Source organism: Dermacentor variabilis, unplaced genomic scaffold (assembly GCF_050947875.1).
Source record: "Dermacentor variabilis isolate Ectoservices unplaced genomic scaffold, ASM5094787v1 scaffold_12, whole genome shotgun sequence".
Lineage (NCBI taxonomy): Eukaryota > Metazoa > Arthropoda > Arachnida > Ixodida > Ixodidae > Dermacentor > Dermacentor variabilis.
Window position 1 is genome coordinate 56,468,446 of NW_027460280.1, and position 20,353 is coordinate 56,488,798.

Genomic DNA, 20,353 nt, shown 5'->3' on the forward strand with positions numbered 1-20,353 from the left:
GGAGACACGGTGGCGAGAGCGGGCTGGCCGCGTTGGCTATCGTTGGACCGGTCGACGCACTGCGCCGCCACCTCTTGGAGTGCGTCAGAAGCGCAGTGCACGGCTAGCACTGGGCGTCGAGTTCTGTCTTCCCGTCAAAGGCGAAAGCACGTGCTTCTACATCCCCAAATTTCCTAATGCCAAAATCGCTTAGCTGACACCGACTTTGCCGAATTGTGAGTACCACACTTCCACATGCTTTTACTACTGGCGGATTTGATTTCTGTGAACTACTTCGCAGTGTAGTGGCCCATTCCGTTTTACTACTGCCGGAACACGTGTAATGCTTTAGGCTTATTCGGCGCTTTCCAACTCTTGAAATACGAGTCAATCGTTAATCTTTACTCCGTTGTCGAACGCAGTAACGATACTTAAATCCAGTGCCAAAGCTAGATATGTGTATCCCTTAAAGGCGCGTGCGAAACGCGACGTGTTCACACGTGGAGCCGGTCCGCCTGATGCCATATTGTTGACTCCGAAGGACAAGTTTAACAGCCCCAAAAGCTGTATAATTGATAGGCATCTCAGTGTTACGCTGCCTGATGATTCAGGGCGAATAATTTGATTGTTTTAAGGTAGCTGATGATGCTGTTAACACCATATTTACTTGTGTCATCGCAGCGCGCGGAGTGCGCTACCTGCGCATGGCGTTCTCGGAAATGCCGCGTGCGCAGCAGTCATGCCGGCATACTGGTATACACGTGGATGCCCTCAATTACAGGAATCGCTCTCCTCTGTCAGTGGTTGTCTCCCACGCATGCCGACTGTTCGCGAACGCAGTGACGAATGTCTTTTAAAATGATTCGCCTGATCTCTTGTCCGATCTACGCTTGCGCTCGGTATCGCCTCCCCCCTTGTTTGGCGTCGTCGCAATATCAGGCTGTGGTGCTGACAACGGCTTGTGAAGTCGGCATATTCGTTATCACAACCGGGGAAAGTCAGTTCGCGTGTTAATCTTTGAATGATTTGCTTTATTTTTGTGCTGTTCAGTACTTAGCGCCTCGCTGATATAGCTGACCGTGCGCGATTTTTTTTCTTTTCAGAAGCCGGCCACAAATGTATTCAATGGAGATGAACAACTTGATCAACTGTAGGAATATGGAGCAAGTATATTTTGACCTCCTCTCCGGACCCCTTCTAGAAGATGATGATAAGGATTTGCTTGACCCGGACTTGCCATTTGAACTCCCCGACCCATCTGTTGTTTTCGAATCAGAAGTGGCGTGCTGGGTGCAGCAGAGTCCCATTTGGGGCAAAAATGTCCCTGATATAAAAAATTCAGTAGAAGAGGAGGTTGAAGGGGACATAAACTGGGTGAGTGAAATACCTGGCTGGATCAAAGAGGTGCCAAAGATAGAGTCTTCAGAGGAAGATGAGGTGGATGTTGTTTCTGTTGACGACGACACGAAGTCTTTTCAAAGCACAGAGCCTAGCACACCTACCAAGACAGACACTCAGCCTCTGCCAGACAAGAGCCCAAAGAATGCAGCTGAAGGAGCACCTGTTGGTATGTGTATTACAATCCATCTCATGTTAGAGAATTTTTAATGCCAGAAAGGTGGGGAGGTTGGCCTGAGTGAAGTGTCTCTAGCCTGCTACTCCATGCTGGGGAACAGGTTCAGGGGAACGACAGGGATAGAAGGCGAAGAGTAAGGAGTGTGGGGATGTGGTGAATATGATGATGATGAGGGCTCCACAGCATACTCTTTCTGTGAAATGCGTACATGTACCCTTCACAGCAGTCATCTTTGAGTCTCATGTTAGTGTCATGTTACTATCATATACTGTGTACCATATGCAGTCAACAAGTTTGAGCTGCTTTACATTACCTGCACAGAAAACACTTGATTGAACATGACGAACTGACAGTAATTTAAGTACTGATACAGTGTTATGTACCAACTGTGTGTGCGGGGTTCATTCAGGTAAAATTTTCTTAGTTGCATCTATGTTGCAATGTTTTTCGGCAGCCGTTATGCTTTCTTTGGCCCAGCTGTTTTGGCAAGTCATTCGGGATTTCGGAATACCCTGCTATCATTTTGGCAAGGATGTTGACCATACTTCATACATTGAATTAGTAATTTTAAGGTAATAATTCTGTGGAAGCCTGCAAGGTGGAGGGCAATAATTAATAAACGGGAATGGAAAATAAATGGAAACCTGGGATCACCACCTTTCCAGGGCAGCTGCTCTACCATCTGGGCTAACCATGTGGCTAGCAGATGCCAGGGCGAAGTTGAATTTGTCACCAACTCGAAGCAAAGGCAAGAGTTTGACGTAATAATTCTGCAGAAACCCGCAAGGTGGAGGGAAGCAATTAATAAGCGGAAAATGAGACATCCACCCGATCGTAGCAGTTGTCACAAAGGAAACCCATACGAGTTCCTCGAAAGAAAAGCCTCGCAATTGAAGAAAAATTCATTCTGGTGCCAGAAGGCGTTAGTCCTGCGTTCGAGTCCTGGACCAGGAAGAATTTTTCTTCAACTGCGAGGCTTTTCTTTCGAGGAAACCGTATGGGTTTCCTTTGTAGTAACTGCTACGATTGGGTGGATGTCTTATTTTCCATTTATTAAGTAATTTTAAGGGGTTATCATTGTCTTTATGCGTTTTACAATGTTGCTTTAAGATAGCTCTGCAGTTGTTTACTCTGTGTGTAGGCTTCATTAAGCAAGATTGGGATCTCTTGGCTCTTGAAACCAACTTGTCATCAACAATGCTAAACGTCACTGTGTCATAGCATACCTGACCCCTCCCACCCCACATTCTTTTTTTTACCTTTACTGCTAAGGTATTGAAAGGTGAAATGAAATCGTGATCTGAAATAGTAATCGTACATTTCTCTTTCTCTCCTCAGTTTCCAGTTCTCTGCTAGACCGTATGAAAGCAGCCTCTGCAAAAAAGCGCAGTCCAATCTTGATTCAGCCTCCTGAACGAAGTCGTCCATCAAAGAATGACGCAGCTACCAACACAGCTCCATGTCCTGCTGCCACCCCTGACCATGACTACTGCACAGCAGCCAAGGGTGGTTCCAGGGCTGAAAACCACTCAGGGAAACGTGATCATGCTGTGGTGAGACCTGTGTCCAGATCGCCATCTGTAACCAGGAGCTACCGCCCACAAAAGCGCAGCGTGGCAAGACGGCCTTCACGATCACCTAGGCGGCGGCGGCGGTCTCGCTCCAGCTCTCCGTCTTCTGGAAGTTCTTCATATGGATCCTCTGATGACTCAGTGCGACGGCGGTCTAGGTCATCTCGGCGTTCTCGTGACTGCCATAGTTCATGGCGGCCACAGCACTGCCAAAAGGAGCCACGAAGGTTTATGCCTTCCCCACCACGTCGACGAATTCCAGATCAGAAGGTGCAGTTTTATTTACAAAGCATATCACCTCTACAAAGTAGAATAAGTTTCTTCAGCAAATACATCGCTTCTGGCACTCTTGAATTGTACTATAGCAACATAATACATTTGAACTACTATGTAGTTAACATGGATATAACAAATTGCCAGATATAACAAATCAGGTCTAAAATGTTTATTGCTGATATCGGCATGCAATGACTAAATGCTTATAACGAATATCACCAGTGAAGAAGGTATTTTCATGTTAGATGAGACTTCATTGCAACCAGATTCGACTGTACTGCAAATGTGATGTTCAATTTCTTAGCATGTACCCCCCCCCCCCCCTTCCCCAGTTATCCTGAAGTGGAACAAATGCTCTTCAGCAATGTGAGGCCGCACAGCAGCAGCAGCACTGAGCCATTCTGACCTATCACAGAGGGCTAATGTTAAATTTGGGAAAAAAAAAAACTGCAATAGCTCTCCGTTATCCTGGCCCAGCTCCACCTAAGCAATTTTCTGGTTTTCTCAAATTGGTGCATGCCAAAGGACAACCATGTAGCAGATCGAGTAAACATGCAGAAGATGCACACAGAGATTAAGTAGAAGCTATAATGACAACTTCTGAGAGGGAATATTGGAAGTGCCAAACATTTTTTGTTGCTTAAAGGGGCTCTGAACCGCTGAAGTGGAGAAAGGCATTTGAACTGAAAATAGGTCATTTCAGAAATACTTCGCCGTGAAAAGTATTTCAGTGCGTTCAGCAGAAGCGGAGTTATTGGCAATCAAACACAGCCTCCGCTGTGCTCCCATTCCTTTTCAGTGCCTTGCACTATGATGGCTACGGCGCAGTGGAGCATGTCCACAACGCTTTGACTTCTAAATGTCACCATGGTGCACAGTTCAAATTTCACTTTGGATGTTAAAGTAGACACCACAATGCCAATGCCTTTGGTGCCTACGTCACGCTACACATAAGCCGAACACAGTTGTCCTGAGCAAGCTGCAGTGCGCTTAATCAGTGGACTCGTGGCGGCACGCTGCGGCGGCTGCGGTATCTACACTGTGTAGCCGACCACAGCTTGATGTCGGCTATCAACCAATAGTAGCCGTCTAAGAGAATGACGAAATAAATCTTCCAGACGTGAGTGAGGACAGGGCCTTCTGTTGCAAACAGACCGCGGTCACCTTTCTCTCAAATGCTCTTTTCAAGCTCCACACACCGCGTACGACAGCAAAACTTGGCCGAGATGTTCACAGCAGCATATGCTACCCGCGGACTGTGTTATTTCACCAAGCCCAAGGGGTGGTTCAGGGCCCCTTTAAAGGAGCTCTGCAGCATTGTTTAGACCATAGATTCTTTTCTTTGAAAGGACTGTTGTAAAGCCAGACTTCATGCAAAAGTAATTGTGAAATTTGTCACCTGTGACTGAAAACTCAACTTAAAGTATGGAATAGAATGAAGCAGAAAGAAAGGTGTCCTCTCTTTCATTACGCTTGCCCAGCAACTCCACAAGCTGCTACTAATGAAAGCAGCACTTCTGTGAACGTGGGTTGGAAGCTTACATTTCAAGGTGGCCCTGTTGATGCGGCAGGTTAGGTTAGAGCTGAACTGGACTTCGTGGTCTCTACTTACTACTTTGCGAGGAAAAAAGGTGAGCAGCAGAAGTAGCAAGAAAAAAAGAACATGTATACTTGCTTCCTAGAGGGAGAAAAAAGCTAAAACTTGATACATTGCTTCCATCTCCTTTCCACCCATCTCTCTTTTCTCTTCTTTAGTGCGAACAAGATTTGCTCAAACTGCTCGCAACCAAGCACAGTAAGAAGCATATTGCTTCCGTGAGCTGGTGCTGTTGAGGAATATGCATTCCTAAATCAGGTTAAAAATATCAAATACATAGATATAACTGTTGTGGAAATAGAGGCATCACCATAGCCCAAACCAGGTTAGCAAAGAGAAAGAAAATTGCACACTTGCTCTGCATTATGGTATTTCTTTAATACATGTGCTGAAATATTGTTTGTACCATTTTTGTTGTGAGGTGAGCTTACTGATTGCACTCGATTTTGTAGTGTCAGTGCACTTATTTGCTCATTTGTCTGTACTTCATGGCAGTGACATTGTAATGTGACTGAGGTTTCAAAATACCGTACGAAGTCGACAGGCTTGTGCAATATTTTGCAGTGCTTGAAAGTCAGCAGCCCCTTTTTGCCATTTCTTCCATCCTTGGTGCTCCTTTTATCCTGTGGAGAGTGCCAAGTAGTGCTGAGCTAGGCAAACAAGGAACAAAAATTCAGAGGTACCAAAGGTAGTTTGGACCATATAGGCTTGAGTAGTGCAATGTGGTATGACACTGCACCCATTTGTTTATGGGGGGACTAGTTCAACTCTTACAGTATTGTGGTTTGTGAGCAGCATGACCACTTCAGTGTTTTGGTGCTTCTGAGAGTTCCAAGCTGGAACTATTCACAATAAACAAGAAAAACTACTAATTGCACACTAGTTGAGGTCTTTTTTAACGACTATGTCCTCATACAAATAAGAATATATGGATGAAATTTTGTCAGTACACCCTTCGTGCAATTTACAGGTGTGAATATGACCTCCATATGGTAGTTCTGAGCAGGCGCTTCAAATTGTGAAAATACTCCGTCTTTATTCCTGTTTGGTTGCTGTAAATTGCCATTACTGTAAAACCTAGTTCGTTTGGATTTCACGGGACCGAAAAAAACGTCGGAGTTAACCGAATGTTGAATTATCGAGGGCATCAATAAAACAATAAACAAATGCTTACTACATGACCAATTTTTATTTACTGAATGAATGAGCCAATCCTGTTTCTATTTTGCACAAAAGCAGTGCGGAAGCTGCAGTTATCGTCGTCTCGTGGCTGATTAGCACTCACAGCGGCGAAGCCCTGGCAATAAACAAATGCTTACTACATGACCAATTTTTATTTACTGAATGAATGAGCTAATCCTGTTTCTATTTTGCACAAAAGCAGTGCAGAAGCTGCAGTTATCGTCGTCTCGTGGCTGATTAGCGCTCACAGCGGCGAAGCCCTGGCAACTTCCTTCACAGTGAGGCCGCAGCCCGTGTCTCCATCTGAGACATGCTTTTCACTACCGTGCACACATCCCAATGATTTTTTCGCCAGCGAGCTGGTTGCCGTCCATCGCGATGTAGCCAGTGCTCTTCATCCTTGAAGGCTTGTCAAAACGAAAGTACTGTTTGCAACAATCGCTGCGGACGAAACCACAGCCACTGTCAATGCGATCATGGATGGCAACCTTGCTGTTCTGAAGGCGCTGACGCATGCAGCGAGTCAAAACGAAACTACTGTTTGCCACAATCACCGCGGACAAAACTGCAGCCGCTATCAACGTAACCATGTATGGCAACTATGCAGTCATGGAGGCACGTAGTGAATGCGACCTTCGAGAGATGTCCGAATTAACTGATATGCAGCCAAATACATCCGAATTTCCCGTGTAATGGTCACACCCCGAACTTGCCGCAGCAATATGTCGTGTGCCAAGTCTAGCTAATAATGATCGCGCTTACCATCTGTCGAATGCTATGCGAACAACTCTTCAAGACAAACCAAGCAGTCTGCACGCACCAAACATTCTTAAGCAGATGCCCCATTTCATTCCTTTCATCACTTTTCCGCACTTCATTGACAAAAAAAAAAAAAGCTACAACCAAACTTGCGTTTATTATGCATAGGCTTTATAATGGTTGTGGTCAACAACAACAAAGGCGCCTTTCGATTCTTCTCGTCTGCACTCGTGGGCACGCAACAAATCGCTACCAGCAACGATAGTGGCCACGTTTACACTGATATGTTAGAAGTGTACCCTATTCATACACAGACGCTTGTAACACAGCTAAGATGTTCGCCCACCCTTAGCGGAAACGTGCCGTATTAGGATAGTAGTGAAGACAAATGCCGCAGTTTCCGCAGCTAAGCGCGCCCATCTGTTTCTGTCCCCTCAAAGTGGACATGGCTAGTTATTGCCGCAAAGTTGCGGATATGAACGATATTATTCATTACTGATACGGAAGAGACTGTTTCAATGCACGTAATGTGCTCACGAGAAGAAGAAAAAATCATGTTCAGCTTGTTCCGCCTGCCGCCATTTTTGTTTTGGTGTCCCGCACTACATACAGCGGCAGCCGGCTATTTGTTGACCTGTTGTCATCCCGCAGCAAACACGGAATGGAAAAAAAAATTGTTTTCTTTTCGTGGAAAATTTAACCCGCGTTATGATCGCACCCCTGAATTTGCATCAACTTTTTTTTACGAAAAGGTGCGATCGTTATGCGAGTAAATACGGTAAGAAGTTTCATTGCATTAAATAATGCATACGTCTGCCGGGACCGAAGTACGAGTCCGAATTAATTAGGTTTTACTGTAGTAACTTCCTCCACATTGCATTCCAAGTTCTGCCCATGCAGCTACAAAGAGGTTTGGATGTGCAGCATGGCTCAGCACATGTAAACAGCACATACCTTTGCTAGGACAGGCTGAGCTCGTAAGGGCGCCGAGTTACTACAGTGTTTTGCAACTTGCAACTGCATATGGGCACATTGAACCAGGAGACTGCAACAGCCGTTAGCGTGGACATATTCAAATTGTGACAGTATTGTAGAGGCAGGTGGTGAGCTTTACTTGTAGCAGTCAGATGCACCAGTCATGGTGATAACCCTCACCACCTAATCCAAGCACTACTGCCCAGTGTATTGTAGGGAACTTGCAAAAAAATCCCACATTTGTTTCACTGCCAATGACATCATGCTACAGTGCCTCAACATTGGCTGGGGAGATGGTTCATCATTGCTGCAAGGAACTTTGTGGAACCTGGCAAATATGCAGCAGACCCCATTAGCTAAGGCAGATTTTTTTTTTTTCCATAGCATAGGCCATGGTGGAAGGACACATTTCATTTAGCTGAGACTTGTTGAGAGCCTGCAGAGTGGGACAAGAGTAAAAATTTCGTAATATTTCGTTAACTTGTTGCAGTTTGTTACAGTGCTGCTAGAGTTGCTGTATGTATTCCTATAACGGGAGCAGGTTTGCATGGAGGTGTACGATCTTGTGTGCTAAATGAACTATGGTTGTGAGGGAAAGGCATACCGAGTGCTTGTAGAAGCCGTGCTGAACACAACGCAAGTGATAAGTGTGCATTCGAATGGCTTTGTCTTGAATTCTCAAGCACACTTGGTTGCAAATCAACCCTTTAAAGGTGTCCTGATCCACCCCTCAGGCTTGGTGAAAAAACAGTCCGCGGATAGAATACTCTGCTGTGAACAGCCAAGTTTTGCAGTCGTGTGGGGCACATGGCGCTTGCAGGCGCAGCATGAAGTTGCCTTTCTCTAAAACTCTTTCTTTTCGACAAAAGCATGCCCCTCACTCTTTTCTGGACACTTATTTTGTAATATAGCAGATTCCCATATGCAGCTACTATTGGATAATAGCTGACATCATTCAAGAATGGTGTTTGGATCAGTGTGCTTCTTCCTACTGTTACTGTGTATATTTATTGAGGCAGATTATTAAACAGGCTGAAGTAAGGGAAAATCTGCTTTACTATTTTTATAATAATTGCGTAGTTCCGGAAGGAGCTGAGTATCGTCTGCTCATGCGCAACCATCCATGTAGGAACTAAACTTTGGCCACCCTGCTTATCGGTGTCGTAGCTGTCTGTCTAATTTGAACTAGTTTTGAACACCCAACTAGCCTCATACCACGTGAAACTTAAGGTCAGACCGCACACATTCCTGGCCGCTGCTGGTTAGACACCTTGGTAGACTTCGCTTCATATTGTACTATTGATAGTGCTTCAGAATGCGCAAGTTGGATGTGGCTACTATCTGTCACTCAAGCTGGTGCAGGACAAAGCCAGTCTGCACCATTTAGCATGGCCAGACTGGAGCATATGAGTGCGAGTGGGCACTCGAGCTCTGTCATGCACAGAGCAAATGCTCTGCATACAAGTTGCAATTGCATGTAGCTGCAGTCTGCTACGTAGTGTAGATACCGCGGCTGCCACGGGGTGCCGCCACGAGTCCGCTGGCTTAGTGCACTGAGGCCCGCTGAGGACAACCGTGTTTGGCACGTCGTCGGCACCAAAATCAGAAATAGTGACATCTAGGTGAACATCCAAAATAAAATTTGAACTGCATGCCACAGTTACGTTCAGTAAGTGGAGCATTGTGGGCACACCCTGCAAGTGCAAGTCATTCAAGAAGGAGTGAAAGCACCGTGAATGAGCTGTTTGATATCCAGTAACTTCTGCTTAATGCATTGAAATACGGCGTAAAGTATTTATGAAATAGTCTACTTTAACTTCAAATGCATTTCTCAGCTTCAATAAAAACTCATTCAGGGCCCCTTTAAGGACAAGACGTAGAAATATAAAAAATTCCCATCAAAATAAGGGGGAAAAAAACAGAATCAATAAAAAGAAAGATGTTCGGGGAAATTTTGGCGCTATAGGATGGAAGTGCCAGACATAAAACTGGAAGTGTGCTTCACCCCAAGGCACCCATTGCTTCATTTGAAATCTGTACAGACAGCCCTCATCATAAGCAAACCATGGGGCAGTGTACATTTCATTTGCTTTGCATCCCGTGTGTGATACCACTGCAGCCAAAGATCTTGTATCAGTTTGTCTCCTCTGACCATTGTTGGGACTCAGGGTAGCGTATCTCACCGTGGTCAACCAGTCGTTGCGACTTGATGTCCGAGTGGCTATTACAGTTCCGTGACTGATGATGTGCAAGGTGCCGAGCGATCGAGGTCCGTGGCGACCTGTGACTAGAGGTCCGTGACGTTAATGTTGTTCGCAAAGTAGTGACCAACATGTTGCCACCACAGAGATGTCATGCATGAGGTGTGTACGCAGTTGGGCTCCTATCTCATGCTTCCCTCTGGAGCGGCAGAGCCACAAAGTCCACGCATGGCGCTTTTGTGAGTTTCCATTCAGAAAAGTTCGCCTGAATATATGTATCTGGCGTGGGTACGATCGCACCCAAGTGCCGGATAAATCTTGATCGTTTTACAGCAAAAGCTGTACATGACTAACCTTCCATACTTTTTTCGGTGTCCAGCAACAGAAACGGACTAAGCGATTTCTAACCCGTACAGGTGCAGTGTGGTGGCACAGATGTCAAAATGCGGAACCGATTGGAACGCCCACCGTGAACAATAGCATGAAGTAAAGGTTATCGCAGTATATAAGCAGTAGAAGTATCGGCGCATTATTGATGGGGCAGACACGTATAGTTCGTACACCCGAAGAACATGTGTACGAGAAGTGCTGGAGGGAACATAGAATGTAAACAGCGGCGGCATGAAAAGACCACCGACAAAGAACGTTCCCGCAATGCTGAATGAGCAATGACACCAGACTCGCAACGCAAAAAATGACAACCATTCCACTCTGTGAAGATGGAATGGCAGTTAAAATACTTCGCTTTTCGTTTGAGAGCTTTGACTGTCGTCAGCTTTCTGTGCCATTCCATCTTCACAGAGTGGAATAGTTGTCATTTTCCATTGATGAGCGGCACATGCCCAGTGACCCAGGATGTTCTGGTGATTGATTTTGAACCCAGTTCCCGCAGCACAGCAGCCTGATGCTATAACCATTCGAACATGGATAGCATATTGACCCAGGTTGGCAGGAAACTGGTTAGAGACATCTGCAGGTAGCTAGGTAGGTAGCCCCCAGAAAGTCCATGAAGTGCCATAAGGGTGCTAATTGCATTAAAACATAAGAGGGGAAAGTGATGTGCACAAGATTGGGACAGGGTTACCTGTACATAAAACAGGTATTGTGGTACCCTTGACAGCTTTAGTATGGGACAACCCGTCTAAATATCTCATGTTGGCTGCCATCTGTTCTTTTGCAGGAAGAAAGACGTGTGATTTATGTTGGAAACATCCCCGAAGGGACAACTCGACTTGCTCTGCGTGAAAGATTTGCTCGTTTTGGTCACATAGAGGAAGTCAGCGTGCACTTCCGGGATCACGGGTTGGTTTCAGCTGCTTGATTGCTTGCTATCTGGTGCCTTCTTTTGTGTCGGGCAGCTTCCAAGTACAAGTTTTCTCTTTTTAATGCAGGGATAACTACGGGTTTGTAACATTTCTGCGGGGCTCTGATGCGTATGAGGCTGTCGAACGTAAGTCTTTTGAGTGGGCCTTCTGTGTCTGTACAGTTAACTGAGTGCCCATGTCATCATTCCAGATGGCAACGATGATCCCAAGCTTCCGCGCTTCGACCTTTGCTTTGGTGGACGCCGACAGTTCTGTCGAACCAACTGGGCTGATCTAGGTCAGTAATGAGCATTCTTTATGTGTGCACGTATGTGTAGCAGGATGTCCTTGCTCAGACTTTGTTCAGCCTTTGGCAGTTGTGTTTTATTGAGACAGTCTGCAGATTCAAATAGAAAATGCTGGCTGGGAAAGATTGGTGGTCAGGTGAGACAGTAGCTATGTGCCTCATCTATAGTAACACATCAAGAGCTTTCTCTACTTCTGTTCCACACATGGATACATTGCCAAAACTAAAGTTCTGCAAGCGTACGGGCACTGTGTCAGCCTCTTCATATGACAATGTTATGGTGCTGCAAGTTGCCAAGAATTACTGAGCAAATGAAAAAGTTGAGACAGTTATACAATATCAACACCTTGCTGTGATCTATGTATAGATGTAGGATGGATCCTTCTGTGCAGTTTTTCTTTCATTATGCTATTTTTTGTATATTCTAATGTGTACCTGACAACTTTAATGAATTTGTCGTAAATTGCCCAATTTCTAGTGCTTGTTTACAATTGTTGTATTGACGCCAATAATTTTACGACTTTTCATTTGAGGTTGAGCTTGTGGTTTTTCATCTGTGGGAATAGGTGGTAGTCTGAGGGAGCCAAATCGGGAATAGAGCGTGTGTTGAAGCAGTTGCAAACGACAGGAGTGAATTGCAGCCATCACAACAGCTGATGTGTGAACTGATGCATTGTCCTGTTGAAAGAGCACCCCTTTCCGGAGCATCCCTCGCTGTTTTTCCTTAATTGCCAACCTCGGGCATCTGAGCTGCATAGTATTTCCCATTGATAGTTTGACCTTTCTGGAGGAATTCCAGGAGAATGATGCCCTTGCACACCCAGAACACCGATGCCATTAACTTGCCAGCAGATAGAACCACCTTTGCCTTTTTGGGGCGCAGAGAGGTGGGATGTTTCCACTGTTTCAAGGCTTCTTTTGACTCAGCACGAAAGTGATGCACTCAAGTTTCATCCATTGTAACAAATCTCTGCATAAAAAATTAATATCAGCTTCAAACAGTTGTAGATTTTCTGCAGAGTGATGTTCTCTCAGACGTTTGCTTTCTAATGTCAAAAGTCTGGGCACCTATCAGACCGAAACATTATGCATGTTCAGGAGTAATGTTGGGATATGGCCAACCTCTCCACTGATATGCCCACACATTCTGCAATGTGCCGCTGTGTGACACGGCGCTCAGCCACGACAATGTCTTGCTCTTTTTGGACATTTCCATCTGTGCATAGTGTTGAGTGTTATGATCGACCTCTCGAGTATGGGAAAGATCCAAGCAGACATTCCCACGTAGAGATGATTTGCCTTGTCCCAGCGACTTGTAGAAATCATTATTTGAGGAAAAATGAAAGATTATACAGTAAAAGCTTGTTAATTCGAACCGCAAGGGGAAGCCGCTTCAGTTCAAATTAACGAAAGTGAAGGAGAAGAACAGTACACTGCGATCTGGAAGCAGTAGGGCATGTCAGAAATTTAATGCTTTAAAAAGTCCGTGATCGTAGCCTGCCTTTTTTCCTTGAAGGCGATAGCTAGCACTTTTTGCTCTAACGAGCGAATGTGACGGAAGGCCTCCTCTTCGCATTCTTCAAAACTGAAGAAGAGACGGACAGCATTCAATCCAGCCATGACCTCCGCAGTGGAGGGCTTCACTGGCGCGTCTTCTCCCTCTGCCTCCTCCTCGTCACTGGCAGCGACAGGTTCAGCACTTCTGACCTGAGAAATTATATCCTCATCTGTCAGCGCACCACACACCACTGCACTCTCGTCCAAAACGGCCGCCATGGGAGCGGTGACGCCATCTTCGGGCGCAAGTGGCTGGTTTCCTCCTTGTAGAGTTTGCGCACCGAAGCCGCAGTAGCGATAGCAATTTGCTATCGTAACTGCGGTTACTTGCTCCCGAGCACGTACAAGCATGTGTAGTGTACTTAGGAGCGTCACCTGATAATTGTTACACAAAATAATTTGCTCCAACAGATGGCGCCGGTAAAATGATTAAAAATTTTTAATGGTCCCTTGGTCTATGTGCTGCAGCGCCGCTATAGTGTTAGGTGGAAGGAAGGCTAGCTCAATGGCCTTCGTCTCAACATCGACCTTATGAGCCCAATAGTTGTCAATGGGCCGGAGGACTTTCCGTCCACACCGCTCAAACTTTTTGTCCATCTTCGCTAGCCACTGTCCGAACAGTTCCCCCGTTATCCATGCCTTTCTGTTGGCCGCGTAGTCCACTGGGAGGGACCGGATTTGGGAGGTCAACATAGAATGGAGAGGAGGCAGCCGCTGCTGCCTTCTGGCCGACCCCGCGCTGGTTAGATTTTTCCTGATTTTGCTTTCTCTCGCCGTTCTTTCCGTTCCGGAGGCGTCACAGACTTGTGTGTAGGCAGTAGGTGCGCTTCTGTGGCCGTGTGCCAGGCGCCAAGCGGCCGGCGCGGTGGCGCGTAGTTCGAATTATCCGTGGCGGAACCTTCTTGCGTTCGAAATAACTGGCTTTTTTACACACAGACTTCTGTGGAGCTTAGCCGGACCAAATCGTAGTTTGAATTAACGAGCTTTCACTGTAGTGCAAAAATATTCATTTCACACTACAAGATCATATCACCTTCTTCCAAAGCAGCATTGAAGGCTTTATTTTATTTATTTATTTATTTATTATTTTTTTGCAGGAAAGCGAGCCATAATTTTACTTCTTCAAATGAGGCCAAAATTAACTGGCTGTCTGATAAGCAGCTTTAGAATGGCGAATGGCACAAAATGGGTCATTTTCAGCACTGTTTTGGAAGAAACTGACCATTTCTTAAGCTTCTTTTTTTATTCCTCTCGATGCAGTCGTTCTGAGCTAGTTTCTTGCCAGCAGGTCCACCATAATGTGTAGATTAGAAATATAACAAATGAAAAATATATATTTTTATGTGTGTGTGTGTGTGTGTGTGTGTGTGTGTGTGTGTGATGATATTGAGATTTTTTATCTCCCAAGATCTTCAACATTATGTAAGCGAGTAGAAAAAAAAAACTACCTATTGCAAACAAGACATAATGGCCTGAACTGTGCTTTTTTGTTCTGCAGACTCTCAGTACGAGAGGTATTACTACATCCAGCGAGACCCACATGTTAACAACCTTGACTTCGACAGCCTGCTGAAAGCAGCGAAGTCGAAAATCCAAGGCTCCCAACAATACTGACATCTGTGGACCTTATGGTGTTTTCCTTTTAATGGCGCCACACCCGTAGAGGGTTGGCTTGTGCCTGGACTGCTATTAACTTATTCTTCTGATGATGTGAGGTGCTATATAGGAATCATATTTAATGTGTACAGAATCCTAAGTGGGCTAGGAGAGTGTAAATACATGCGGGGTACCTTTTTAATCATTTATGACCTTAATGGATTGAATCGTCCTGAAGACGAGCGTCAGGCGTGGAAGTGTTTTTATGGCTTGGCAACTTGTTACCATTACTCTTTGTTATTTCATGCAGCACATTTTTTTTTTGCTGAGTGTTGCAGTACTTTTGTGGCCATCGTTAAAGAGATTGGAGCATTATATTTTATCATGTGTGCCAAGCGCAATATTGTTGCTTACTCTTGTTTTATTGTTTTGCCATGCAAACATGGAACATTTTGCCTTTACAACGTGGGGCAGGGATCAGGGAGCAGTTTTTCTTGTAAATATCCATGTATTATAGTGCAAATGGCTGATTTATGTTCAAATGTCTTAGTGCAGCATGTCATTGTAATTTACCTAGTAACTAATAGTTTTTATTGAACATTTGTGTAGTCCACCGCATGTTCCTTCATGTTCAACATGAGCTGTTTTGATGGGACTTAGTAACCAACCATTCAGCATGTGCTGTTAAGGGGAAGCTCTGGTAATTTTTTTCGGTATACACATCGCATCACAAAAGTATTTATTGTATGCAGTGCACAAACAATTTATTCATTGTGGTTGAACCTGTCTCAAGATGTCGTTGCTACCCCTCTTATTCCATCGACTACCTGTTCTAGCATCAGCACTGATGATGCATGCGGCAGTTCTCTGGGCTGCCCAGTCTGGTTTTCGTTTTGTTTTCTGCTTATTTAAAATTATTTCTGCATTCTTATATAAATTGAGCTGTCTCACATGTGAAACATAACCAACCTGGGAACCCGTTGGTCTCAGATTTGATACCCTGGACAAGGACAAACTTCAACTGTGAAGCATCATGAGAAATATGAGTTTCCTTTGTAGCTTCGTGCTACTGTCGGGTTGAAGACAATTTTGTCTTCATAAAGAGCCCCTCACTGGCCATGCAGCAAATTTTGGTTATACGCTGGAAGTTGTTACATGCCTTCTAGAGTGTGCTTCATCACGAGAATTTTAAATGCATATGCATTTCTATGCCTACAAAACGAGGAAACTCGTCCGCCACGTAAGGTGACCGCTTTTTTGCCCACAGCAGCAAGCGAATTTACCTTCGCGCTGCCTCTCACTTCAACACAAACTAAGCGGCAAGAACACCGTGCACATGAAGCTATCGGCGCACTGTGTCCCCATCGGAGATCACCTTCAACATGAGACCTACACATCTCTCTTCAACGCGAGCTAAGCGGTGAAAACACAGCACACATGAAGCTATCAGCACTCGGCGCACTCTGTCCCCATTGCCGATCGCTTTCAAGGTAAAACCGTGCCATGCCATATACAACCGCTGCCGGAATATGGTTCATCACGGTTTATAGTAATTCGACACAGGTGGTGCTAAAGAGCAATAATGGCTTGTAACGATCAGAACTTCATCAGCGCACCTGGTGCTGCCACCTGTGGTTTCTTTCTTTTTTTTTTTTTCTGTATCATCAATTCACCTTGCACTACCATCTGCAGCAGTTCGTGTTGACGCAGCACTGTCATTTATACTGGTCGGATCAAGTTTCATAACATTAATAATGACACTTGGCTGCATGGAGATCGGCAAGTGGCAAATTCTTACACACACTTAGACAACTCCCAGAGGAGTTTCTGCGTAAAACTGTTATCAAGTTGGTTCATTAATAGCCAAGATGAAAATATTTCAGTGCCGCAAACGCACAGTTTCAAGAGGAGAGTGTCACTGTCAAAAAAAAAAAATAATCTATGGGGTTGGGCTGCTGAGCACGAGGTCGCGGGATCGAATCCCGGCCACGGCGGCCGCATTTCGATGGGGGCGAAATGCGAAAACACCCGTGTGCTTAGATTTAGGTGCACGTTAAAGAACCCCAGGTGGTCAAAATTTCCGGAGTCCTCCACTACGGCGTGCCTCATAATCAGAAAGTGGTTTTGGCACGTAAAACCCCAAGTATTATTATTGTTATTATCACTGTCAAAATACTGTGTCCATTTGCCCCCGTCTAGTCTCTGCAAGCGAAATTCCTTCCCTGCATTCTCCCATACCATAGCTGGAGGATCACACAAAGCATATGGCACGGGCCCCACCTCTCTTTCTTTTTTTTCTCTCTTTTTTTAATGTGAAAGCATTATGTGGCTTGTGAGGCAGAAAATCGAACGTAGTTGCAGGCGTTTGCATCACCAAAGTCATCGTACCCTCAACTTTTGGTGGGAGTCGAACCCACAACCTTGCGTGGTGCCTTGTGATGACCAACATTGCTCACATGACATCACGGCACTTAAGCTGACGTGGTCGCTGTAGTCGCATGGTTGCAATGATTGCTTTCACATTCATCCATGTAGGGAGTGCTAAATGTCCCTTGATTTTTTTTTTTTTTGGCGGGCTCCCACACTAGCTGTTGCATTTGTCGCGTTTCACGCTATGCACGAGAACATCCGACTAGCGATATAAGACAGTGCTACAAGAACACTAAGACAGACACAAGCAGATCGCAGCATGATTGCGCACTAGAACACGGTAGGAAATTAGTTTCACTCTCTGTGGAAAGAGAGAGTTTCACTCTCTCGAAACGGAAGTACATCGCTCTTGTAAGAAGTAAAACAAAGACATGCAGACACTCACTTTGTAAGTTTTATTATTTATCTAAACTTTAATTGGTCTATTAAAGCAACAGATTAAAAAAAATGCTGGCTCTCCTTTAAGAGCAAATGTAAGCATGAAAGAGCTACCAGCAAAGCGGATTAGTTGGAGTAATTACGGTTACAACCATCTGTGGCACACCAAACACTGCCGGCCTGATCACACAGCATGGAACTCGTGTGCAACTCTCATTGAAAGGAGCACAGGCAACCCTGTCTCAGCACCAAAAGACAATCAAGCATATGGTGCACTGTATCTGCCTTTTGAATGTCGCTATTGGAAATTACAAAACTTCAGCGTACTAGAAGTTACGGCTTGAGTGATATTGTGAAGAAACATTAGGAAGAACTTGGAAGCATTATTTTTTGTAACTTCTTTGGGCAGTAACTAGCATATGGAATGCGGTCCTGTACAAAGGGTTGGGAAATAAAGACAACGCATAGTGGTGTAATACATTGCAGGCTTGATCATTCGCACATTGTTTGCACAGCGCTTGTCAATTTGAAATGGCCAGATCAGGTGAGGGGCCCTTTAACTCTCGCGTGTGACAAAAGGTCTTTCCTTGCACAGTTAAAAAGAATAACCAGAGTTGCCCTTTAATACTTGCAAGTTTCACTTTAGCGTTAGCTTCAACCAATGTGTTGGAGATATGAAAGGTACACCTGGCTGTATTTGCTATGAAACACCTTGCTAGTTGGGCTGCTGTGTGTGCTGTTAGCACTTTGTGCCATTCTTGTCTGGTTTGCTTTGGCGACTGCTTATGCTGTCTAGGTTTGTTAAAGTTGATTTGCAACATGTTATAGTCAGTGTTTAAGCAATAAAATACTTTATATACCTCACTACCTTGTGCTTATGCATGTGATATAATGCAAAGTGTGGTATTTGCGATGCTAATTGCAACATATTCATGCTGAATAAGTCTTTGCCAGCCAAATTTGTTTGGTACAGTATAGTGAGCAGATACTGAGGAAGTGTTTAGCATTTCAGAGATGCAGAGTGCCGTATCCTTGTCGTGAATTCTCTGCTTGTCTTCGTCCCCTTTGTGCATTAGTCACTGCGAATTCATTATGACGTGTCCAACTTGCAGTAATTTCAGTGGTGGTTTTGTCAGGGGATTTGAAATTTTGAAACCTTTGCCTGATCAACCTTGTTCTGTTAAGGCTACTGTTGCCAAAGATGAGCACTTTGTTCCTCAGGCTAAACCTGATTCTTGGGACCATCTATTTCATATGTACAGTACTATAGTTCACTGTTTAGGAACACCTTCTTTATATTCTGCTGTCAATTTTTGCTGAGAAATTGCATGATGTGTGCACTTTCGACCACTTTTTCCCCCACGAAGTTGAATTGTTCCATTATGTTAACTTTATTGCTGGCTAGGTGTTTCTTTTAAGAATGCACTATAATCTGCAAAATGAAAGGAGTTTACTATTACTACTCCTGGCAACGTACACTAAGCACTTTCGTCTGAAAGGTGAAGCATTGATTGCAATAGCAACGTACGAGACAACTACATGAAGTAAGGTTAGTAGTTTCATTGGCCGTATAAATTGCAGTTCGCATTAGCTAATTTCACGTCCGTGCAGGCAAACATGACCAGATCTCACTCGAACACGCTGTCACAACGCTGACGTGATGAACTCGCCTTCAGGAGTGATCGCTTGACTCCCTTCAGTGGAGGGGGGGGGCGGATGGGGGGAGTTCATAGGGTGGCGACCAGTGTAGTGCTCGCATGTCCACACGCTCGTATATATGAGGACATTACAGAAGACAATGACGCTCGCTGATGTTGCATAGATTGGCCTCCATCTTGTATGCCTGCAGACATGTTCTAAGTACGCTGTAAGTATATTTTAAACCTCTCTTCCCATAACATTTTCGTGGAGGTTGCAGGCTCTCCCAGACGCTAGACAGATTTACGTAGTGGGAACTCCTTGGCTGCATCAACAATGCCAGCTCAAGGCGAGAAGTCTTTGGGCCCACAGTCATCCTGGCACAACTGCGCGACCCTGGAGCCTTTTCCTGAATGGATAACACTGATGTTGAAGAGTGGCTTCAACTTTATGAACGGGTCAGTGTGAGCAATCGCTGGAACCAGACCGTCATATTCGATAGCCTTATCTTTTACCTCGCGGGAACAGCACGCATCTGATTTGAGACCCATGAAGAGGAACTCACCAGGTGGGACTTGTGCAAACAAAAGCTCACTGATTTGTTTGGCAAGCCTCTTGGCCATCGGCGTGCCGTGCAGAAAGATCTTGCGTGCAGAGTTCACACTTACACCGAGTCCTATGTGACATCTATTCAGGACATGCTTGCACTTTGTCGGAAGATTGATGGGAAGATGCTGGAAGTGGAAAGGGTCGTAAATACCCTCTGGAATCGTGGACGATGCCTTGACACTCCTAGTCTTCAAAAACTCTGACAGTGCAAGACATCACTGCTGAATGCTGCCGCTTCAAAGAAGCCAAAAGCTGTCGCCTTGCCCATCGCTTTTCTTGCCTTCCTAACATGACTGCCTCATCTACTGCGAGGACCTCCGTCTCCTACCTGTGCTGGCTCCATCCAACAGCATTGTACACATCGTCCGCCGGGAAATTAAAGCTCCCTCTCCAGTTTCTCCCCAGGTTCACGCCTCTG

At 45.0% G+C, this 20,353-nt stretch overlaps 1 protein-coding gene across 1 annotated transcript; it reads left to right on the forward strand.

Annotated features, from left to right (window-relative positions):
- Positions 1-11: 11 nt before the first annotated feature.
- On the forward strand, positions 12-18,552 carry LOC142565859 (uncharacterized). The gene is made up of 7 exons (XM_075676410.1): positions 12-215; positions 1,083-1,546; positions 2,894-3,396; positions 11,297-11,418; positions 11,508-11,566; positions 11,632-11,718; positions 14,783-18,552. The coding sequence occupies exons 2-7, from the start codon at positions 1,096-1,098 to the stop codon at positions 14,896-14,898; spliced, it is 1,338 nt and encodes a 445-aa protein (XP_075532525.1). The 5' UTR covers positions 12-215; positions 1,083-1,095; the 3' UTR covers positions 14,899-18,552.
- Positions 18,553-20,353: the final 1,801 nt, after the last annotated feature.